The following is a 25,476-nucleotide window of genomic DNA, read 5'->3' as shown; positions in this document are numbered from 1 at the left end:
CGAGCCTCCCAGGAAGCTTAGGCCCCACCTCGCCTGGGGGCACGGCCATGCGAACTCGTTCTAAGACTAGCCGCCTTTACATGACTCTCACACCCCATGCTGCTTGCCTACACCGTCGTTCAACAGTCACACTCATTTGTCAAGGAGGTCATTGGCTGAACCTGGCCTTTTATTGTACTGTGCGTGCGTTATTATAACACGGGTAGGCTGTGCTGGGGGGTAAGCGGGTTAGTCAGTGGGGGGTAAGCGGGTTAGTCAGTGTCGTGTACATTTGTTGTTGGTTCCCCTCTTTCCATGCATTTTCCTTCCCTTCCCCCCCCCTCTCGGAATGTGTACATATTTTATATGCAGTATTTATTATCAGTCGTCGGTTATTTATTGATGTTGCTTTTTGGGGAGGCACACTTTTTTTCCCACAGTTGGGTTACAGCCGGGATGGCTGTGTTACACGGGAGTGAGGGGAGGGGGTGATGTAGGGACATATATGACAACTATGTTGTGACGTCATATGTATGGGTACTGTAGGCGGGGTGTCACTGAGGTCGCTTCAGACCGTGACACTTTGCGTGAACTCGACAGGACACGTGACCGGATGAAGGGGGGCCTGGGACCCCAGTGGGGAGCTTGGTGGTCTCATGGTAAGGGGCCCGGACCTTCCCGAAGGATCGGGAAGGGGGGCGTGGCCGAGGGCAGGGCCGGCCACGCCGCAACAGTTATAAGCGGGGTGTGAAGAGACAGCGTGGCTGTTCAATCCCGGGATGAAGATGCCATCTGCGGTCCTCGAGTCTCCGATCTTCGTCCGTGACCAGGTAGCCTCTTAACCTGTCCTGGTTACATTATGTAGTATTCCACCCGAGTGTTAGTTAAATTAGGAACGGTGGTCACCACCTTATGTATAGTGTTCAAGTTGGTTGTTACGTTGTTAATAAATAGAGTTGCCTACAGTTTCAGTGTGCACCTCAATCGAACCCATTACACGTAGTTGTATGTGCCATTTCGCTAAGCGTTGAGTGTAGCAATGGGGAAAGACAGATGAATGCAAAAAATCTAAAGCGTTAAGTTAGCTTGAGTTTGAAGGTCCCGTGCATGCATCATACAATTAACTCTCGAACCATGACGCGCAGTATATTTGTTGGACGCACCACAGATGATGTCCAGCGCACACAGGGTGATGGGGTTGAAGCAGTTGAAGGGCTCGGGGCCGGCGAGCAGTTGCAGCTTCTGCACCAGGATCTCCGCCTGCTCATTCATCACCTCCAGGAAGTCCACGAGGATTGAGAAGTGGAACGTGGGGGTGATCATCTTCCTGCGCGATCGCCACTTCTCCCCCGTGCTGGCAACAACGGAAACAGCAAAGCAACAACGTAACTATGGCTGCATGGTCACATATTCGCTTGTGAAGGTTGGTCTTCCGACTCTCCAATAAACTTGGAACGTTTTACCATCGTTGGCCCAATGGTACCATCCGCATGGAAAACTTTTCCGATTGTTGCGTGTTCACTGGGCCTGCTGTGTCCGAGACAGTCCTGAATTTGTTGTTAATCTTGCAAACAGGCAATCCGGACAATTGTCAGTGCGCTCACTCAATGCCTGATTCTATACACACGGCATCCATGTTATTTTATTGTTACTTGTGGGTGCATGTTTCCAACTGCTCCAAATTCAGCATCAGCATCTCTGTCCATGTCAGAATAATCAGCGTGGGTAACCTCTACCCCGGATGTCACCCAATGCATGTGCACGAGATGGAAATGCCACTGGTACAGGCAATGTGTAGCCCCTGCCTGAGACCACATTGGGTTCAGGTTCGTGCTGCTAAAGCCGTGAGGCTGTACCTCGTGAGAAGGCCAGTTCCCAGCCATGGATGCAGGAACTTATACATGAACGCTTTGTCTATCTGCTTTGAGCTGCTCAGGATCACCTGTGGGAATAAAACAACACAGTGACATTTATAATGCACTGCTATGCAATAAAACGATTCAAACCAGACAATTAAATTCCACATGTGTAGAGGAGTAAAATACGCGGTGCGCATAGTTCACCGAGGGCAACTGAGGACAAACAGGCGCGTGTGTGCAACATGAGGTTGCACGGACAAACCGCCACCTAATTAAGGGGAGAAGCGGGTGAAAACGGAGTCGACCTGGTGTGCACGTTGAGACCGGAGGTGTTTCCAGGGAAACGGGAGATGAGGGTTAATTGATGGGCCAACAGACGCCGGCCTGGCGGGAGCTAAACGTGACGCACGAGAGGTCTCGGAAAATGAGCAAAGAGATATAAGGGTGTCTGCGTGAGCGGAGAGGGAGTTGTTGCGGGTGTAATGGTTTCCGGAGACACTTGTAGAGGTAACTTCTTTATTACAATCCAACATCTTCTTGGTTCTCATCGACTGACAACATGGTAACGACTGGACCGGAAACGACTACGAGTAATGAGAGCACAGCACAAGAGAACACCACAGCAACTGTCACAAGTTCCGCTGCAACAGCAGGCCACAAACAGATGCAGGTATGTGTCTGTGGTTGGAGGAAAGTTACATCACACCATGGGTTGAGGATCCACCAGGGGAAGAAGGGGTGTTTGGGTAAAGAGAGACAGAGGCCTCGCATTGATTACTTTCTGCGAAAGCGATCAAATCAGTCGAATGAAGCACAGCAACTGGACGCAAACCATAGTTTGCAGTGCATCAGTACCACTGTCATGGAGGACGTAAACTCAAGCACCGAAGTAACAACTGAGGTGGAACCAACAACAGAAGTGGAACTCACCCAGCCTCCCAGACCTGCAGTCGAGAGGAGACTACCTGGGCACAGACCGTATGTGAAGTGGCCTGGCGCCAGTGACAAGAAGTTGTGGGAAACAGTGAATACTGACCTTACCTTGACCCTCGAGAAACTTCGAGGCACAGTGGAGAAGAAGTTGGAGAGGATGGGGGACATCATCTATGAGTACGGGGCAGAAAGCTTTGGAGTGCAAGAGGCAAAAGGCGGGAGAAAGGTTCCAACCCCACCAGTTTCCAGGAGGCAACAAGAAATCAAGCGCCTCGTTCAAGAAAGGAGACAGCTTAAGAAACAGTGGAAGAAAGCCTCGGAAGTGGAAAAGGAGGGCATAGAGGCACTTCAGGCTGACATCAAAACCCGGTTGGCATCCCTCCGTAGAGCAGAGAACCTACGGAAACGCAGAAGGAAGAAAGAACAAACTAGAACTCGATTCTATAAAGATCCCTTCAAGTTCCTTAAAAGTCTCTTCACTAAGGAAAAAAGTGGAGTTCTAAAAACAACAAAGAAAGACCTAGAAGAGCACCTGAGAACAACAAACTTTGACTCAAAGCGACATGAACATCTGGCCATCCCATCAGATATCCCACTCATTGAACCCCCGGAACATCATATTGAGACCAGCCCTCCGACATGGAAAGAGGTGGAAAACACAGTTCGAAGGGCAAGAACAGCATCAGCCCCGGTGCCAAATGGAGTCCCGTACAAAGTGTATAAGAACGCACCAGACGTCCTGAGGTTCCTCTGGAGGCTTATGGGAATAGCTTGGAAAAAAAAGATAATACCCAAAGTGTGGCGTAGGGCAGGCGGGGTCCTGATCCCTAAGGAGAAGGATGCAGTGAACATCAGCCAATTCCGCCCAATCTCCTTACTGAATGTCGAGGGTAAAATCTTCTTTAGGGTCATTGCCCAGAGGATGGCCGAGTACCTGCAAAGGAATGCGTACGTCGATACATCTGTACAGAAGGCAGGAATATCAGGGTTCTCTGGCTGCTTGGAACATTCCAGCATGATCTGGCACCAGATCCAAATGGCCAAGGTGGAGAAAAGGGACCTCCATGTAGTCTTCCTCGACCTCGCCAATGCATTTGGCTCTGTGCCCCATGAACTCCTGTGGTCTGCCTTCAGATTTTTCCACATACCGGACACCATCACAACCCTGGTGAAGTCGTACTTTCAGGATCTGCAGTTCTGCTTCACCACCTCAGAGTTCACCACCTCATGGCAATGCCTGAATGTAGGTATAATGGTGGGATGTACCATTTCTCCATTGGCATTCATAATGGCAATGGAGGTCATCATCAGATCCTCAAAATGGGTTGCTGGTGGACAGCGAGTCGACTCTGGTTGTCGCCTCCCTCCACTCAGAGCCTACATGGACGACATTACAACATTGACCACCACTGTCCCATGCACCAGGAGACTGCTCAGAAAACTCGAGGAGAACATCAGCTGGGCCCGTATGAAGATTAAACCATCCAAGTCACGCAGCATCTCGATTGTGAAGGGAGTACTCTGTGACCTGAAATTCTTCATCGGAGATGACCAAATCCCAACAGTGTCTGAGCAGCCGGTAAAAAGCCTTGGAAGGTGGTATGATGCAAGCCTGAAGGACAAAGACCAGGTGCAACAGCTGCGCAAAGACATCAGTAGTAGCCTCCAGTCCATCGACAACACCCAGCTACCTGGAAAGTTAAAGGCTTGGTGTCTGCAGTTTGGTCTCCTACCCCGGGTTTTGTGGCCCCTAGCAGTGTATGAGGTTCCAATCTCAACAGTGGAGAAGATGGAAAGAGGAGTCACAGGCTACTTAAAGAAGTGGCTCGGAGTTCCACGATGCCTTACCACCATAGGCCTCTATGGAGATGGTGTCCTCAAGCTGCCCCTCACCAGTCTAACCGAGGAATTCAAGTGTGCAAAAACCAGGCTCCAGATGACACTGAATGAATCTCGAAACCCAGTGGTGAGCAACAACGCGCCGACCTTGGCAACTGGGCGCAAATGGAGGCCAGGAAAAGCAGTCCAGGAGGCAACAGCAGCCCTCAGACATGCTGACATTGTGGGTCATGTTCAGCAAGGGAGAGGAGGCTTTGGACTAACTAGCCGTGCTGCTTGGAGTAAGGCCACTGCACCAGAGCGGCGGAAGATGGTAGTGCAGGAAGTACGCCATCAGGAGGAGGCTGCAAGGTGGGCCAAGGCAGTCTCTTTTGCCAAACAGGGACAGTGGACTCGATGGGACAGTGTGGAGAAGAGGAAGATCAGCTGGAAGGATCTGTGGGCCATGGAAGCGAGGCGGTTGAGCTTTTCCATCAGAGCAACATATGACGTCCTTCCAACACCAGTTAATCTTCACCAATGGTATGGTGAAGATCCGGACTGTGCCCTCTGTTCCATGCCAGCCAACCTCAGGCACATTCTCACAGGGTGTAAAACAAGCCTCACCCAAGGACGCTACACTTGGCGTCACAACCAAGTCCTTAAAAACCTTGCATCCGCCCTGGAGGACAAGCGAACTGCCATCAACTCCCTACCACCCCCAGCAGCATCACACCCCTTACGGACGACCTTTGTCCGCGAAGGGGCTAAACCACCAAAGAGCGGCTCTACACCAATAGAGCGAGACCAGCTGCGCTTGGCCCGCGACTGGAAAATGCTAGCTGACATTGGCCGGCAACTTGTGTTTCCTCCGGAGATCGCAACCACCACCCTAAGACCTGACATGGTGCTCTGGTCCCGTTCGCTCAAGAAGGTCTTCATCATTGAGCTCACAGTACCCTGGGAGGACTCAGTAGATGAGGCTTATGAGCGAAAACATCTGCGCTATGCCGATCTAGCTGCCGAAGCACGGCATCATGGCTGGAACACAGAAGTCCGACCAGTGGAGGTGGGCTGCAGAGGTTTTGTGGCAACATCTACAACCAGACTGCTTAGAGACCTGGGAATTAAGGGCCAGAGCCAGCGTTCGGCAATCAGAGCTGTATCGGAGGCGGCAGAAGGCAGCAGTCAGTGGCTCTGGATGAAGAGGAAAGACCCCAGCTGGGCCCCAAAGTGAGAGGGCCAGGAGGTATGCAGTCAACAATGCTTGACTCAGGGAGGAGGACGCCCCTGCCATGCATAGTCCCATGGGATGTTGGCTATCAACAACAAGGCAACTCCTATGACTAATTGGGAATGGGACGCAAGCGTAGGATTGATCACCCTGTCGCTGGCCGCCTTTGGGGAGGGTGTATAGTATGAAAGGCCGAAACACCCTAGGACCCAAAGGTTCACTACTGACGATGCGCTCCCCAAATTTCACCAGGCTCACTGTTCATGAACTCTTGGAAGTGCTTGCACAAAGGATAATAACATCTCATCCTGTGTTCTTTGGAATCTAAATTTGGTTCTTTCGGTAAAGTCACGTAGAAGGGAAATAATAAAAATAAAACATAATAAAATAAAATAATTCTCACGACGTTTCGGCTACAACGCAAGCAGTCGTCTTCAGGTGAAGAATGAGACACTACCAAACTAGGAGCTTATATATAAGCTGCGTTGGAGGTGGAAGAGCGCCTTAACAAAAAGAATGTGCATATGAAGAGGAATTTAGCATATTCATGGAAAATGCGTAGGCATTGGGCGGGGGGGTTTCAAAGTCATATTATGCCCATGCATTATGCAGGATCAGCAGCACCAAGGGGGGGTGCAGGGAGTAGCAGTAACAAAGGAAAGGAATGTTAATGATATGTAGCTGCAGTTACTCAACAACCACGTAGAAAACTAAAGTATAAACTACATAAAAAACTAAAGTATAAATTGCATAGCACCATCAGTATACTTACTATACTCTACAATAAGCTGAGTGGTGGGAATCCGGTTTTAGGTAAGCTACCCTTTTTGGATGTCCTAATCAAAAGGAGACCTGAAGGTTCAATGAGCCACTCTGTCTACAGGAAAGCCACCCATACGGATGCTTACCTAAAACCGGATTCCCACCACCATCCATCCCAGAAGAATTCCCTCATCAAGACTCTATATCATAGAGCCCAATGCATCTCCGACCATGAACACATTGCCAGCGAACTCAAACACGTACGCCAAGCTCTTAAGGCTAATGGTTACTCCGACTACACAATCCGCAAAGCCATCACTCCAACCATCAAGAAGGATCCTGTTGATGAGCTTTTCAAGACCATCACCTTACCCTACATTGCTGGGGTCACAAAAAAGATCTCCAAAATCCTGATTAAACACAAGATCCAGGTCCGATTCAACACAGTACATAAAATCCGTGATCTGGTACCGTCTGTAAAAGATGTGGTTCCAGACATACAGTACCCTGGCGTCTACAAACTAAGTTTCCTCTGTGGTAGCAGTTACATTGGGGAAACCAAACGACATGTCTCGGACCGCATCCGTGAACATAAAGCTGACCTGAAATACGGTAGGACAAACACCTCAGCCGTGGCAGATCACTGTTACAACTCAGTGGGCTCACATGATATTGACTTCTCCAAGACAGAGGTTCTCTGCAAGCCATCTGGCTATCATGAGAGATTCGTTCATGAGGCGATCCACATATACAAACACGGAGACAATTTTAACCGAGAAGATGGATTCTGGCTTAGCAATCATTGGAAGGACGTAATAAACCATTTTGATACACATTAGGATGGGTAGAATAATACATAGTGTTATATTAAAATGTATAAGGTATAGGTTGGTTTACAGCAATACAGTATATAATTTAATGTTGGGTTTATCTATGGCAGCATATAGTACGGTATATGCTCGTGTGATGTAAGAGAATAAAGTTTAGATGGAAGCATATTATATAATTTTTACGACGTAGAATTGTAATGTATTACTTGCTGTTAGTAACTCAGCTTATTGTAGAGTATAGTAAGTATACTGATGGTGCTATGCAGTTTATACTTTAGTTTTTTATGTAGTTTATACTTTAGTTTTCTACGTGGTTGTTGAGTAACTGCAGCTACATATCATTAACATTCCTTTCCTTTGTTACTGCTACTCCCTGAACCCCCCCTTGGTGCTGCTGATCCTGCATAATGCATGGGCATAATATGACTTTGAAACCCCCCCGCCCACCTCCTACGCATTTTCCATGAATATGCTAAATTCCTCTTCATATGCACATTCTTTTTGTTAAGGCGCTCTTCCACCTCCAATGCAGCTTATATATAAGCTCCTAGCTTGGTAGTGTCTCATTCTTCACCTGAAGACGGCTGCTTGCGTTGTAGCCGAAACGTCGTGAGAATTATTTTATTTTATTATGTTTTATTTTTATTATTTTATTACTTCCCTTCTACGTGACTTTACCGAAAGAACCAAGAAGATGAATCCCTGCAGTCACGAAAGCTTTAAATCGAAAAATACAATCCAACACTCCAACAGTCCTGATCCCCTGTTACAGCCTAGGTACACAGCCTAGGTACACAGCCTAGATACACTACTCTGGCTACGCTCTGGAACTCGCCCTCACAAGGACGTAGAGCCGGGAGTTCCAGAGTCCCACCACTGGCTCTCACAACATCCCAGGGTCCTGAGATGGCTGGTCTTGGGTCTTGGGTCTTGGGTCTTGAGCTACAACGGGCCCTGATTGTCCAGGGAGCTCCCCTTTTATGCCTAGTCCCCAACGAGGGGTGGGGCCATGTGCGCCCCCAGATATCCCACAGACCACACACAGCCCCCCCCCCCCCCCCCCCCCGTTGGTGGCGCCAAGGGGCTTAAGCGCCTGGGCCGCCCGGGAACCCAACGCCTGGCGCCAAGAGGCTTAAGCGTCTGGGCCGCCTGGGAACCCAGCGCCTGGCGCCAAGGGGCCCAAGCGCCTGGGCCGCCCAGGGTCCCAGAGCCCCCAGCAGCCCCTCCCTTCTTATGTCACTACACGGGGAACCAAGAGTGAAGACATCTCGCCGCTGCAACTCACACTGTTGCCGGCGAAGGGCAGTGGCGGAGATGGGGAGTTGCTGTTTGTGGAGACGCTGTGTGCGGAGACGGTGTGCGAAGACGCTGTGTGTGAAGCTGCTGTGTGCGGAGACGCTGTGTGCGGAGGCGCTGTGTTTCGGAGCTGCTGTGTGCGAAGACGGTGTGTGAGGAGACGCTGTGTGCAGAGATGCTGTGTGCGGAGTCGCTGATAGCAGAGCTCCTGAGTGCAGGATAAGGGAGGTGAAAGGTAGATAAGAGTGGGGAGATGTTCAACATAAGTGACCGTATAGATAGTTATAGGAGTGCCTACAACTGGTGCAAGTGAAGAGGAGTCGGAGACTGGTTTACGCACTTGTTTATTGTTCAATCCACAGCCACACTCGTTCCTAAAACCAACCCTGAACACACGTCTCGCAGCCCCTTTGAAGTCCTCCATCTCCGCCCTCGTTCCCAATACACATATCCGTCTAGCACGCCGAGTCCGTATGACGTGAGTGCCCTTTAACCCTTGACCCCCGTCTAGTGGATTCTCGTGCGTGTGATTGGTGCGTGCTATGCTGAGTGCGGAGATTTCATGTCTGCGTGGTGCGAGTGCGTGAGGATGGCTCGCAGATCCCTTGCACAAGAATAAGTGAATAAAGTTTAAGCAGGTGACTTGTTATGTGTCGGTCTGAACCATTTTTGAAGGCACTACACATGAATATGCAATACCACTTCTTCGTTGTCATTGTTTCACCACTGTGCATAGTGCGGGTGATTCCACAGTGCAAACTACTCGACTGCAGTGGTTCCCAATTGTTCTGGACCTACGGACAGTCAACTCTGCCAACCTCATTAACCCTCCTCAACACCGTCAACCTTGTCGACACAACACTATCGTGCACAGATTTTTTTTATTAAATAGACTTCTCCATTGCATGATATCAGTGACTGATGCCAGCAGCAATCGCCAGATTCAGTCCTGAGCCAGCTGCTGTGTTGAAGATCCATGAGCACATCGCGAATCGCCAAGGCAAAAGGTTAATCATCGGCATTGTCATCACTGTCAAGGGAGAAGTTTATTGCAACAAGATGACGACACCACTGCGTGTGGTGTTGGGAATTTTACCTCCACGGTGTCCGGGTGGTAGAGAAGGAGCACCGGGACGGGTCCCAACCACAAGCGCACGAGCGGCTCCTTGCTGAACTCGGGCAACATCTCAATGAGTTGCTGAAAGAATTCTGCACCGATAAGAGATCACAGACACACACACACGTGTACATACAAAGACACGTACTAAGATCCCCATGTGCCATTTAACAGATTATTTAGGCAAGTGCTATCAGCGAGCACCTATGAAGGCCGGCGCAGTGCAGGAGTGGGTGGCCAATACCATGTCCGACGGACACGCATTTACACTCACAGGTCAATGAGAGATGAGATATTCTTTTCCTGAAAACGACCGCTGGTGTTGCGATTGAAACGTCATAGTTTTTTGTTATTTTCTTGGAACCTATCTATGTGACTTTACCGAAAGACCCAAGAGTATGAATTCCTGCAGTCACGAAAGCTTTAAGTCAAGATTTCAGAGATGAGATCATTGTAAAATCCAAATTGCTCCCTCGGCTGATATTTATACAATAGAGCCTGTCTGCTCCTTCTCAACACTCGGATTTCTTAGCCATCTCACTCGACAAGGCAAACTTAGAGCACGTGTTTGATAGTGGATGCATGCCCACGCCCGTGCATATGGTGGTACTCATCTCTGTGGGTGACCCTGTGTTGGTGGTGATAATTCCACATTCATGTGGCAAAAGCCAGTCTCTCCAATAGACACTGTTGACTTCCCACAGTGGTGGATCATTTTATCAACCCTGGAAGTATGACTTACTCAGTAAAAACCTCAGACTTAGTCCACCATTTTGTCACGATTTAAATTAGTACAGTATGACATTGAACTGGTATGGTTATTATGAACTAGCTTTACTACCCGGCTTCGTTGGATTCACGATGCCCGGCCGCCTTTGTCTCCCCAGTGGCAATGTTCACACATCACACCAGTTACTCGTTTGAGGCTGAGTCGACCTTGGGGTGGCCCAGGAGCGGTTGAAATAATCGTCACCAGTGGTGGCCGTGAGCGGGAATCCAACTCGGGATACCGGGTTCGTAGCGCAGCGCGCTAACCACTACACTACAATGCGTTACGCTTCCACATGTCACGTGACAGATTTGCCGTCACACTACACTTGCCGTGCAAAAAATATATGCATTATTGAGCTCCCCCCCCCAATAAAAAAACGAAAGTGTATTTTTCAAATTTTTGCACGGTGTACAGTCTGTAAAGTACCCACATGGCAAATTTGCAGTTTGTTCCATGTCGGGAAGTATGCTAAACATTTTGAACAGACACACATATTCACAACTTTGCCTTTTATATATATGGAGATTACATAACTTGGATTGCCAGGTCCATAGCATAGTGCGCCACCACTCCCCCTGTGTTTGATTCCTCACCTTTATTATAGATTAAAGTTTTTATCTTGGTTAATTGTAACTCATGAATGCATTATTCCTAAAATTAGATCGTGTCGTTACACAGTAATGCCAATTTTCAGCTATACCCTCCACAACCTGACAGAGCTAATCAAATCAAGTTGTTACATCATGGGACAAATATGTCAATTGATAGTTTTTTTTAGCAAACCGGAGGAAGAGGAATGTTGAAAAGCCTAAGCAAAATAGTGACAATTGTGTACAACATTTCACTGGAGATTACATCCAGCATCATCAGATGTTACCAGCACATTTTGGAGGGTATAGCTGAAAATTAACATCATACCTACAAGGATATAGCTCAAAAGCAACTACTGTAATTATTAAATATTGGTCGTGAAAGCCTCAGTATAAAATTACGAAAGCATATTTACACATGTTAAGCTACGAAAAAACATCACACAGGAAGGTTCAGGGAGAAAGCTATCTTCAGTGTAAACCACTTCTTTGCCAGTTTTTTTCCACATGCACAAAGAAAATACGTGGAGTATGTCGCTATAGCTAAAGGTTAAAAACAACGATAAAGGTAAAAGTCCACGTTTCTTTGCTAGTGTTGACTTTAGTGAAAAAACACTATCATAAATGTTTACAGCTATTGAGATGGGTCAGAGCTCAGAGTGCTGAACAACAAAAGCATATCAACTTATATTTTGTTCTGCACTTCATTTTGATAAATCCCACCAGAATGGATAAAGTGCTGCACCTTTGTGTGAACCAGTGGATGCTAGGATTTTAGAAGTTAGTTCTGTAATATCCACTTTCATGTGCCATTCTCTAACACAATGCTATGCGAGGAATATGAATGGTTTCTTCACCTCATGACTTTACACCAATATAGGTGGAATACCACTGCAGAGGTGGAACGATGCGATGAGCTAATGTGCGGGAGTGAGATGGATTATTGCATCTGTAGTGACATCGAGGATGGCCCTGTATGGTACCAGCTCGGAAGGGCCGTGGGCATGCGATGCATTGTCATCGTGTACACCCCGTGGTGGGTGTAGTAACAGCCCTAGCGGGGCTTGGCGAGCGCTGGGATAGCGCAGGTACGATGCATAGCGTGCAGTGCGTTCTCCCACGAGTGTCAGCCTAAGGACAGGGTTGGCACTCTGGTTGACCCTGCAGACACGTGATCTAGTGTCCACAGAGAGGCCCCCAGGTGGGGGGACTAGGGGGTGATCACGTGTCCCGGGAGAGCTCTCGAGAGGGATCGAGGAGGAGCTAGAAGGCTGTAGAAGATGGGCGGGGCCAGGGGAAGAGCGGCCCCGACCCGTAGGGGGATATAAGGCGGGTTCCCTGAGAGGGACCTGGGTCGCTGCATTCTACAAGCTGAAGCTCCACGTCCACCAGCTGAAGCTCTACATCTCAAGCTGGAAGCTCTACGTCCTAGAGGGCAAACACGTGGTCGCGGACCCGAGTGAGGGCCCGATCCATCATAGCAGTGACTCCTCTGTATAGAGTGGTTAGCTGGGTGGTCACCATCCTAGGCTGTATCTGGTGAAGGGGCAGTTACCCCTTTGTGTTACGTGTTACAAATAAATGTGTTGTCTCTAAAAGGATCAACGTCTGCGACTCAGTTGGCCTCGCTACACATCAATAGACTGTGATGGGCGATGATAACTTGGGAAAGCCTTCATCCAGTAGTGTATAGATCATGGCTGTTGATGATGATGAAAGGGAAAAGAGTGGAAGATCTGAGGACGATGAGGATAATCATCTGGAGAGCAATCCAAACATTCAAAGCAGCGCAGAAGGTGCAACACTCCAGACTGGTCTTGGGGTTGATTTTTTGTTTCACCAGGAGGCCAAGGTTGCCAGGGAGTTGTCCGAACAGGAGGAAGTGGCGGGGGTGACAGAGGCGTAGCTAGGATATTTTGCGCCCGGGGACGAACTATAAAATTGCCCCCCCCCCCCCCCCCGTTTAATCACATTTTCCTATTACCCATCATGGCTTGGCTTCGCGAACGAAGATCTAGGAAGGACATCCACGTCTTCTGCAGGCACGCTGGTGGCTGAAGAGGCCTATGCGGGACAGGCAGGTCGATTTTTTTTTTTTTTACATCGAATAAGGAATAACAATTTAAATTTTAATTAAACATTGTATTTAAAGAAGCAAATTTATAGAAATTATATTACATGGCTCACTCAGTCACTGTCGTAGACTGGTTGTCAGTCTACAAAAGATACATTTTTCTTGATTTCACTGTCGCAAACTGGTCAATCACATAATCAACATCTGTTTTTTCCAATGTTTCTCTTTCAACGCTAAGAAGAGCAAGATCGCTGAGACGATTTTGTCCCATTGAAGCATGCAAATACGACTAAATAAGTTTCAATTTGCTGAACGACCGCTCACAGCTTGCAATTAAAACTGCTTTTGTTAATAACATTTGCAGTGAAATTCGCAAATTCGGAAATATGTCGTCTCCATAAAACACAATAAAACCAAGAAGATCCAAAGGAGTTTCTGGTAGAACTTCATTCCGGTTACTGAGCAGCATTTTGCAATCTCCAATTTCTGTGAAAAGTTCGTGGCCACTGATGTCGGTGTCATAGAAATTTCCAAAATCTGTGCAATTTCGACGAATTGCATCGACATCTGTGTTGGATAGAAGAGTTTTGACGTCCAGCAGAAATCAAAATTTTGTGTTCAGGTTTTTTAGTCGTAAAAACCGTGTTGACATCTCCTGTTGAAGTCGATAAAATACGCTCTTCATAACGCGCACAATTTCTTCTGCTGAAAGTCCTGCATCTCTTGCCAGTTCTCCTGGCATCTTCCGACATCGCCTAATTCTTCTGTCCACATCGATCCCCCAGGCTGTGCATCTTGTTTTGGCGTTTTCTACAGCAACTTGGCTCAAATCATCACGAAGCTTGACAAATTCATGCTCCAAAGATTCAAGATCAGTTGCTGCTTCCTTGAAATTCATAGTAGGATCATGTAAGAGCTTCTGAACATGATAAATTTTTCCAAGAATGACATTCCAGAAATGTAATAAAACTATGAAGTTAAAATGTAATACGCATGCCTGTAACTGTTCTGCATCACTTCTGGTTTCAGGCGTCATAGTTACGTCCTCCGATAATTTGTCGAGCAGCCCTACTAGTTCATCCAGTCCTTCATAGATAGCTTTAACAGCTTCTGATCGTGCACTCCAGCGTGTTTCAGACTCCAGCTTTACTGTGATGGGCACAGCTTTTTTTAACTCTTCCCAACGAATTGTTGAACGAGAGAAAAACAAATATAAACTTTCAACTGTTCCAAAAAAATGTAACAAGTGGATCCTGTTTAGCTGAGTGTACTCCTGCTAAGTTTAAGCTGTGGTTGTCACAGTTGACAAACAATGCTCTGATTTTTGTCACATATTCGTTGTTGAAGGCCGGATATATGCCCAGTCATCACAGCAGCATTGTCATAACATTGTGCCCGACAGTCGGCTAGAGGTATGTTGTCAGATTTCAGTCTCTCGATGATGACTCTTTCTAGGCTTGCTGCATCTTTTGCATGTATCTCGATATAACCTAAAAATTATTCTTTGATAGTTCCTTTTATAGTATGAAAATCCACATCCACAAATCTTATGACCTGAGAAAGCTGTTCCCGATGTCCTAGATCAGTTGAGTCAAGTAAGATACCGTAGTACTTGTTTTTCCTGATATCACTCAACAATTGTTTATTTACAGTCGACGCAAGTATGTGGATAAATTCATTCTGGATTTTCGGTGACAAATAAGAAACTGATCCCGGATTTTCTCCTGCGTGATGTGCGTGTTTTCCTAACAATGAGTCATACTGCGCAACGAGTTTGATCAGCGCGAGAAAGTTTCCAACATTTTTTTTCATCCGCATTCAAATTTTCCTCATGGCCATGTCGTGCCAAATTTTGTGAAACCAGAAACTTAATACAGGTGAGTATTCTTTGCAATATATCTCGCCGTTGTTTTTCCAAATGAATCTGAGCTTGAACCACTGCGTCAATTCCAGTACCATCAATTATCCTTCGTTCGGCTTCCTTCCATGTAGTAAAAGCTGTGCGGTGGCTAGGATTGTTTTCATGAGAATTTAGTTTTTCTGGCTTTCTCCACTTGTTGAAACCGTTTGTTAACTCAAACGAAGCTCGTGAGTTTGAACTCGATTATGTAAATAATAGACAACAGAAACAGTAAACAGCTTTATTGATTGGTGAATATAATAGCCACGAACGAGTCACTTCCTCTCCGTTCGCTAGTCGGCGTTTAAACCATGATGATGTAATTGAACGTGCGTGGGCTGCTGCGGCTGCTGCAGCCGCCTGGAGCGTGGTGTCACTAATACGAACTAAAAATACAGTAGGCCGTTGTAGTTTCCGCCACCAAAAAACAGGCCAGTGACTAAGGCTGAAAGACTGTGCCTGTCTGTTGTTTGGGACGTTCTTCCATGTAAGTTCTTAATAGGCGCGCGTACCAAAATGTAATTACATGAAATGTAGGCTGTGTGTGGCGGGATATATCAACTTTTAGGTTGAGGTGTAGATTTGTGCAGTAGTTTCAAGGCTGCCGCGCCCGCCGCAATAAGTTATAATGTAACGTTGTAAGCCTCATTTTGGCGCCCCTTTACCTTGTCGCCCGGGGACATATGTGCCCCCCTGCCCCCTAGCTACGCCTCTGGGGGGTGACATATTCGCAGCGTGGGCATCTGCACTTATTGTATCGTTCTTACCCGCCCCTACTGGATATCTGTGAAAGAGCTTTATAGTTCAACGGATTCTTCCAGTATAAATATATCTTCTGATCTCGTAACAGACCTCAGGTTAAGTCGGGATCCAGTTAAGAAGGCAGTTTGATCATTGCTGGGTGGAAGTCACAAGTCTGGTGCCAATATTTCGGACCTCACGACAGAGTTTTGCACCAAGAAATTTGCTCCAAAGTGCAACACAAACGTGCTCGTGTTTGGTTGAGATATGAACCACGTGGACAACATCAGAGGACAAGTTGTTATAGTCAACTAAATAGATACGCAGATAATTTCTCCCTCATATATCCGTCTCTCCACATATAAACCAAAAGTACAGTATTTCTTGCACAATTTAAAATGCATCAATGCTATTTATATTCCCCATATTGACCCCAAATCTTGTTTTGTGTTGTATAGTTCGGTCAACCTTCGGACTTTGGATTTCAACTCAACAGTCATTGCTCTAATCACTCGTGGACTGTAAACATGAACAATTCACCCGATAGCACTCTAACCTGCTCTCACTCGTTAGGGGTTGACTCGGCCCATTTCCCTTCCGGGTCGATAAAGTAGTTACCATTTTGTAGGGAAGTCAACAGTGGTTTTCCTGTGGAGAGACTCGCTCCCCTGTGGAGAGACTCGCTCCTGCCACAGGAATGTAAACTTTCCACTACTTTTAGCCATGTTTGTTTGTTGTAGTACAGAGTTAGACTGATGGCCTTTATCTAAGTTGTCTTGTGGTTGTTGTTTGACTTGCATCCCACTGGGATTTTTGCACACAGCGTTGGTGTACGGTGTTTTTTCTGCAATATTTTGCTGTCTTTTCTTGGATTTTCTGTTTGCACTTCGTCACATATTCACTTTAAGATGTTTTTGTTCATGTTTTTGTTTGTTGCGGTTGCACCCGATTCAAGAGCCGAATGGCTCACAGGGCTATACCTAATAAATGAACTTGAACTTTCGTGCTCATTCGCGCAGGATGACAACGCTGCGACTATGAAAACGATACGACAGTCACAACTCAAAGCAACCGTGCCACTTGGCAACACACAGGTGACGCAGTTAAGCCACAGTTCTCATTGTCGAGAGGTGGAATTTAGCCGACCCAAGTGCAGAAACCAATCGCTGCACTGCGATCGAGCGACCCACCTACTGCCTGGGGCCAATCTCCCCGACTCGCCCCGTCTCGCACTCACCTCTCCCGCCGCGCTTCAGCATGAGCGCGTTGCCGAAGAACGGGTACGTGGGGCTCGGCCCGGGGATGCGGCTCATGTGAAGCAGCTGCCTGAGGAAGCGATGCGCGGGGCGAGACGCGGCCACGCAGAGCGCGAAGAGCGCCGCGGCGAGCAGCACGAGCGCGGAAAGAGCATCCATCCTCTCTGCCTGTCCCGTCCGAGTAAGCCTCTCTCTCTCTCTCTGCACTCACTCCCACTGACAACCCGCCACTCGTCATTCATTCTCCACACCCCCCTCGCCCGCCCTCTTGGGAGCTCCCCGCCTCTCCCTATCCCGTGCACGAGAAGAACGCGCTTGCGGAATCGATTCCATCTCTTGGCCGTTCGTTTGCTGGGTCTTCGCGCAGCGGTGCCCCGCCGAGAGACGGAGTGTGAGCGAGCGCATCGACGGAAGCCACCCGCACACTCGTGCCGCGTCTCAAGTGGTGACACACACACACAAATAACACGGCACGGACGCGCCGGTCTGTCAGCTCGTATGTCTGCAACCGAGGCATCGATTCGCGGCGACTCTCGCGCTGCCCACCCCCCACAAGTCCACCCCACCCCCAAGCTCCGCGCAGTACGCGGGGGGGGGGGGGGTCCGAGCCGCGTGAGTTTTTTCTCCCCCCCCCCCCCCATTGGCTGAGATGGAGAGGGCGCGAGCAGCGGCGACGCCTTTGTTTACACGCGAGAGCCTGTTATTGCTGGGCTTGTAACGAGCCCAACAATAACACGAATAACACGAAGACCTGCCCATTGTCCCCCCCCCCGGCACCTACGATTAGCACGGTTGGCTACGTACGGCGCGAAAGAAGGTCAACATGCGTACATATCTGTGTTGGTCTTGGGGGTAGTTTGGCCATACCTCAGACTGGGCGTTTTTGCGCTTTCCACTGCATCATCGCTCCATCCCTTTACAAATTATAACACAATCCGTGAACTGTACTGGCAGTGCGCGCTCGTCGGAACAGGCTCCACCGATGCCATGATCATGATGCCATTGATTGTAACTATTGTGATGATGGCAATGATTGTGGTGACAGTAATGGTAATGCTTGTGATGGTAAAAAATATGGCAATGTCGGAAGCGGTCGTGTAGCGGTTAGCACGCTGCGGTACGAATCCCGGCGAGTTCGATTCCCGCTCATGGCCAAACACCAGTGATGATTATCGGGCCTCCCCTAGGTCGACTTATCCTTAAATTAATACCCGGTGCGGTGTGTAAACATCGCCACTGTAAAGACAAAGGCGGTCGGGCGTGGTCCTGGCGACCCACCGCCTCGTGTCGGCCTTCAGATGTGCACGCTAACAGCCCTTAGCCCAAAAGTCTGTTCCAAGCTAAACGGGGGCTTGGGCAGGGCATGGCCCTGGCTCGATGGCTGTGGTTGAGCCTAACGACGGAGCGGCAGCAAAAGGTGGTAAAACACCGCGAAGGTTGAGCGATGAAATCGACCCGCGTGCAGCAGCTGGACGGATTGTACCATCGTGAGCCGTGAGAGACGGCGACGTATTTGGGGAGGTATTCATGGATAGAGAATGGCCGCGGCGTTGCGCGTTATTACCCACGTGTGAATATATTCGTGTTCTTGATTATGAGGGCGCCCTACCCGTTGGGCAAGGGCGTTGTTGGGTCACTTCCACTTGGGGTGGAAAATGCTACCAGTGTCTACCATGAGCATTTTCCATACCTGTCAACCCATACGTTTTACCCCGTATTCTTGTACAGGAACGTTTTCAGGTCCATACAGCGTACAGCCGTTTCAAAACTGGCAATTTTTTTTCCGTTTGTTTATGTTTCTCCCTTGTGATGGGACTTTGTAGGATGCACGTTGAAATTTATAAGGGCACGGGGTGACCAATAAGGTCTGAATAGGTATGTAATAAGGTAGGCATTGATAGGAGGTTGAAAGATATGAGTATCCACCATGAGCAGAATCAAATACAGTACTTATACTGGAGAAATCCGATGAGCTATAAAGCTCTTTTTCACAGATGTCCAGTAGGAGCAGATATCAACATTACAGCAATAAACGATACAAAAATACGATAGTGCAAAGTACAGGAAAGGCAAACAAATCACCCAAAAACATACAAATGAAACTAAACCATTCCCATCTTACCAGACGAAGGTCACTGAGGTCTTGGCTTATTTTTCAGAATCGACCTGGCCATAAATTATAGCTCAACAAAGTGGCTTATATTGTGAAAATTTATAGCAGCAAAATAATCTAAGTAAATATTTCTAAATGTGTAGAGAAAAACCGGAGAACATCTATGCGACCACGGGGAGGACATGCAAACTTGAAATATTCATGCATCAGCGTCGGGATTGAACCCCTGACCTGCATATCAGGCGAGGAAAATAACATCACACCACCGTGGTGCCCCTTAAATAAAGTTCAGATTGCATCATCAATTTCAAACTTGGGAAAGGCAGCAAAACAAATGCAAAACAGTCCAAGACCACACCAAGACTACATAATCCATCAATAAAATTGTATATTAAAATTAAACTATCGATACATTTCAAAAAATCGAATTAACAAATCACATTGGCAAATGTGGCTGTATCCAGCACTAAACTTCTGTTTCAGAAGATTTTTGAAGGAAGATTTACGTTAAGGGAGGTAACAAGGTAGGGCTGTAAGCGTAGCGTACATACCACCATTTATAGACTGTTATTGTTGTCAGCCGTCCGGTGGTGGCTACTGCACGTATGTACAGGTACCGGTAATCCAGCGCTGTGCAGGCAGTGAGGGTTGGTGGGTCGCACATGCGGTGAAACTCCCTTTTGTGCTCCCTCAAGGGAAGGCGGTAAAGCAAATAATGTGGATTTCACCTGTTCCGTCTGGTTGGGGACTGTAGTGGATTTTCCACAGATTCTCCGGTTTCCTCCCATATGTAAACACTAATTGGCAGATAACACATGGAGGACCGCAGATATTGCCCAATTGTTGACATTCCACGAGATTTTCAACTCGCGTTTTACTCCAAAACGAGGTTAATTCTCAATTATACTGCAGTACAGCTTTATTATTATGACTTCTCGATTATTGTACATATTTGTGATCTGAAGATCCAATTCGACCAGAGGAATGGCTGTGGGCGTGCCGTCCTGGGTGGCCCCAGTAAGTCGTGGTTTTGCACCAAAAGAGGGCTCGAGGCTGAAAACGCGCGGTTGGTCTTTTGCTTTGTGAGGTGGACATACACATGAGACGGAGGCGGTGGCCATGATGAGGACGATGGTCAGGAGGCAGCTCGGCAACAGCAGCAGCGTATTTTGAACCGTGACTCGCGTGGCGCATAACGCGTCGCGCCCCGTCAGACCGGTTCTGTGTGCGCCTTTGGGCGCGGCTCGAACCCCGCGCGGCCCGCCCTGCGCCTCCGTCACCGCGTCTCCCGTGACCAGCGCCCCACAGAGCTCCTCGCCTCCCCCCTCTCCTCACAGGCGGAGCGCACTCCTCTCGTCTCACTGCGTCTGCTGCTGCTGCCGCCCCTGCTGCATGTCTTGAGAGAACGGAGAGAGACAGAGCGATAGGAGACGGAGACAGGGAGGGAAGCAAGGACGACTCTCCGTTTGCCTGGAAGAGCGCAGTGGGGCGCGGCTGTCGGAGGAGCGGCAGAAGAGGTTGAGGAGGCCTAGCGGTGCAAGCTCGCACTCGCAGCGCTCACGTGAGTGGGATTCACAGCATCACCACCATCAACAATCACCATCCATGTCATTACTATCACAATCATTTCCAAGACTCCATAGCCATCATTGCTATCAATGTGATCAACAGCAACACTCACACAAACTAGTATTGGTTATCAACACCATCGTTTGCACAGTCGTTACTTTCAAGAACATTCCCATCGACGTAATTTCCATAATCACCATCAATATCACCATTATTATTATCGCCATTATTACCGTCATCACCATTACCCCGTATCGCCTGTAACATTGCTGTTAGCAAGCGCGTATAAAAGCCGGCACGGCACACGGGGGAGTGGGCGGCCAGGACAACGCTCGACCGCCTTGGCGATGTTTACACTACGCACCAAGTATTTATTTTGAGGCCGAGTCGACCTAGGAGAAGTCCAGGACCGATAATCGTCACAGCTGTTGACCGTGAGCAGGAATCGAACTCGGGGCGCCGGGGTTAGAAACGCAGCCTACTACCCGCTACAATACCGCTCCCAACAATTATTACCATCGTCACAAGCATTACCATAAATATCGCCATTACGCTCACCACAATTATTACCATCGTCACAATAGTTACAATCAATGTCATCACGGCATCGGTGGAGCCTGTTGGGACCAGCTCGCACTGCCTGTACAGTTCACGGATTGTGTAACCGGTTATACGCGGAAAGGGATGGAGCGGTGGTGCAGTGGTTAGCGTAGTGCACTGAATCGGGCACGACCGTTCATTCAGCAGTGGATTGGCAAGGGTCTGTGTATCTTCTTGGTTCTTTCGGTAAAGTCACGTAGAGGGGAAGTAATACAATAATAAAAATAAAACAATAAAATAACTCTCACGACGTTTCGGCCACAACGCAAGCAGCCGTCAGGTGAAAACCAGGTCTGTCGAGGCGACAGCGTCTGAATTGAAACAGCACACGAGCTTGGAGCATATATATAAGCTGGGTTGGAAGGGGGGGCGCATATCAAGAGGAATTTAGCATATTTATGGTAAATGCAGGTATGTGATTAGTACTACTTATGTCCGTGCATTATGCAGGATTAGCAGCATCCAAGGGAGGGGGGACATAAGTAGTACTAATCACATACCTGCATTTCCCATAAATATTCTAAATTCCTCTTGATATGCAAATTATTTTGTCAAGGCGCCCTTCCCCCCCCCCTTCCAACCCAGCTTATATATATGCTCCAAGCACGTGTGCTGTTTCATTCAGACGCTGTCGCCTCGACAGACCTGGTTTCACCTGAGGACGGCTGCTTGTGTTGTGGCCGAAACGTCGTGAGAATAATTTTATTATGTTTTATTTTTATTATTTTATTACTTCCCTTCTACGTGACTTTACCGAAAGAACCAAGAAGATGAATCCCTGCAGTCACGAAAGCTTTAAATCGAAAGTGTCTGTGTACTTTAACAGGCAAACCTCACGGCGGTGTGTTGTCAGGCTGAGTAGAGGCGTTGCATGGCGTGTGATGCTCACGGCATCTCTGTCAAAAGTCTCTTCGCGTGCGATTGCACGATGGGTTGCTGTGAGACCGGCAACGCGACGGGCCTGGTCGCGACCACGTCGAAATCGTTTATGACCGGAGGCTCACTCAAGGTTAAGAGGTCATCGAGCCCAGTATCGTCGATTCCACCTTATCGCTTCCTCCTGCCGTCTCCCCCTAGATCAGTTTTCCAGCATCGACCCAAATGGCTGCTGATGGGATTACCTCCCACCCCGACCAGCTTCCTGCCTCAATCAGTCCACATCGCTCTCCTGCCCCGATATTACCCCGTCCTGCTACTCGAGTGTTAGCATTGTCGCCACGGTATTCAGTGGATAGATATCTAACAGTGGAGAGATGGTTGACGATCATAGACGTTCTCCTAACATGCTATCCGGCAGTCTACGCACGCATGTGTGTTCGTTGTCAGATGTTAACTACACTCCATGTTAAACTCCACAATGGAGGTTTCGTAACTTAGCAGTGTTTTCCTGAATGCCCCCACGATTCCACTCTTGTGGCGCATGTCTGTCGAAACGAGCCCACAGTGTTTCCAGCTTCCACACGAGTGGCTGGGCAACATCGCTCTGGAAGGCCCCTGATCTGACGGGCTGTGGAAATCTTTCCACAAAGAGAGATATGGACTTTTGTTTTCCCTTGGCCCTAAGCCCAGACAAAATGCACTATAGTGTTTTGTCCTTCCCCCTCACCCCCAGTTAGCAGGGTTGGCTTGCGTACGGTGCGAAAGAAGTTCAACATGCATACATAACCAACCTCTATGGAAGTGATTCGCGTAGGATCTAAAACCCCCGAGTGCGAAAACCGGGGTATCTGGTCACTGTCCATCAGATACTCCGGTTTTGTATCTGCCAATAATGTTGGTGGTTCGTTGTCTCTGGTGTAATTGAATGACTAACCATCGTTTGATACCCTGACATGGAACGGGATGGTTTAATACAGTGTTAAATCACACACACACACTGGAACAGCACTTTAACTCAAACAAGTATTTTATTTATTAAATGCAAAAATGGCATTTTTTAATAGACAACCGGTGATCGGTACAAAGGTACTGTATTTATCAAAAAGCAAATCAGACAATGCTCTATGCAAAATCAATCGTGATACAAAAAAAACAGTATTAAAAGTAATAAATGTATATACACGACTCAAAATGTATAGGGACTTGATACCACAGACCGAAGTAGTTGTGATACTTTTTGATGACTGGAATTTAAGCACAGTTCGGTACCCTTAAGTCGCAGTCAATGGACACGCATCTTCTGCCTGTAGGAGTCGTTGCACACGATGGTCTCCTCCGGTTCAGTGCGGATGTTAACAGCGTTCTGCCGCAGCGACACAGCCACGCGGTAGCAGTGGCAGCTGTCAGCTTGATGAATGAAGGCCCCGTCACAGTGACGACTAAGTCATGGACCGTTAATGAGAGCACGGCGGCGGTGCTATCAGCAATGAACTCTGACGGAGTGCAGACACAATTTTTCTCGTGAATGTAGACAGTGACCGCACTCTTTCTCCGTCAAGTGTCAGATATTTTTACCGTGATAATAGTCCACGGAACTTGTAGTTGTAGTTGATTACAGCTTGCGGCTTGATTAGCAGTGCAGTCGGTGTTTTCTCCTCTTTGTGGATATTCTCCTCGAGTTGTACTTTTTCACGAATCACTCTTAGGCACGTTCCCTCTTCAACAACGGAAAATTTCCAGGTCTCATTTAAACAGTTCCAGTACTCTATTACTTAAACTTTAACTCCTGAAACGTCTCAATAGATTATTGCTTTTAACTTATTACAGCTGTGTTACAGCTTCTCTTAAACTTCTCCATTGCCTTCTACTATTCGTTCAGTGCTGGCTCTTTGTCTTGGCAGCGTATAGCCGGGTCTCGTGATGGGCAGCGTTCCAAGGGCACGAGCTATTGCGCTCAGCCGACGTGAAGCACAGTGTCCTAACCACTACTGGTCTGCCCACAGTTCAGCGGTGGCTTGCGTGGATATATTAATATCATGAATTGACCAATGTATGCCAATTCTTTATTTAATTTATTATCCGATCTTTTCCATGACAAATAACTGCCTCTATTTTTGTGAAGCAATGGAGACTCCTATCTGTTGTGCCATGTTCCTTTCAATGCAAACACTTGCAGAACAAGCAATACGTTATGCAACCACCGCAACTTATCCATTTTATATTCAACTAATTTATCCAATGGTATTACCGACGACAGCGTGTGCCCAGTGAGATCGCAAACATGGGAGCGCGTCAGTGGTACCTAGGGAACACGTCATCACTCCTGCTGACGCAGCAAATCAGCTGCCAGGAAAACAATCTCGATGCAACATGGCTATCGTCGTGGCATTCAAGCCCCTGTGTAAGATGGCCGCTGTGACGGCACCGCTCTGTGCATTCAGCCACGCTGAGTTTGCCCGACTATTTTACAAGGGAGAAGCGTGGTGCGTGAGCACAGCAGCAACAACAAAAAGCAAACGACCAAAAATGTCAATATTGCAGAGATCGAGTATTTCACAACTAACGACCGAGTTGTTTGAAAGTCGTAAATTAAACACACGCGAATAAAAATAAACAACGCAAATTTAATCGAGCAGGAGGCACCAGGAAAAAGTAAAGTACATGTGCAAGTAAGCTCTGTGTTTTGGTATAATTGGCAACCAAGCTTTCATAGAGAGGCAGAAGTATGCCAGATATGTGGAGCGGTAACACGAAAACACTTAATACCAATTAAGTATTTAACAAATAGGATTATCCAGGGGACAGGTTTGAGTTAATTACAACACTCTTTGGTTTTTTCTGTAAAGTCACGTAGGTAAAAAAAATGAAAACTAAATTAAATCACGACGTTTCAGGCGCAACACAAGCGTCCTTCAGGTGGGGACAACGTAGCAAAAGCACAACCGTTTAAGTGTGTCTAACAGATGGCTGTGACGAGGAATTATATAGTCGCTGGGGATGGAGGGAGGGGGGCATGGTGAGTGTGTGGGCGGGCTGTGGACTGGGAGGCAACGATGTGAGGAACGGGGGTGGGTGTTGGGAGGCAACGCATGCAGCTCAAACTGAAGCCTTGTGATGCAGGGGGCGGAAGTAGATAAGAAAGCTAAGATTAAGC

The 25,476-nt window shown here is 47.8% G+C and overlaps 2 protein-coding genes across 2 annotated transcripts in view; one reads left to right on the top strand and one right to left on the bottom strand.

The window, feature by feature from the left end:
• The window catches only part of LOC133354321 (cytochrome P450 4V2), a 38,141-nt gene extending 20,748 nt beyond the window's left edge, over positions 1–17,393 (bottom strand). The window contains exons 1-4 of the mRNA XM_061571064.1: positions 17,143–17,393; positions 9,808–9,920; positions 1,836–1,921; positions 1,143–1,333 (exon numbers count right to left, since the gene is read on the bottom strand). Of these exons, the coding sequence (XP_061427048.1) occupies positions 1,143–1,333; positions 1,836–1,921; positions 9,808–9,920; positions 17,143–17,320 (568 nt within the window). The 5' untranslated portion in view covers positions 17,321–17,393. The remainder of the gene's footprint in view (positions 1–1,142; positions 1,334–1,835; positions 1,922–9,807; positions 9,921–17,142) is intronic.
• A 3,002-nt stretch (positions 17,394–20,395) lies between these two features.
• The window catches only part of LOC133354405 (annexin A7-like), a 45,302-nt gene continuing 40,221 nt past the window's right edge, over positions 20,396–25,476 (top strand). The window contains exon 1 of the mRNA XM_061571210.1: positions 20,396–20,835. The gene's annotated coding sequence lies outside the window, so the exon portion shown is untranslated. The remainder of the gene's footprint in view (positions 20,836–25,476) is intronic.

This window comes from Lethenteron reissneri, chromosome 47 (genome assembly GCF_015708825.2).
Source record: "Lethenteron reissneri isolate LAM-NWPU_2019-01 chromosome 47, ASM1570882v1, whole genome shotgun sequence".
NCBI lineage: Eukaryota > Metazoa > Chordata > Hyperoartia > Petromyzontiformes > Petromyzontidae > Lethenteron > Lethenteron reissneri.
Note: the sequence above shows the minus strand (reverse complement) of the source record. Positions and strands in the feature narration are given on the sequence as shown.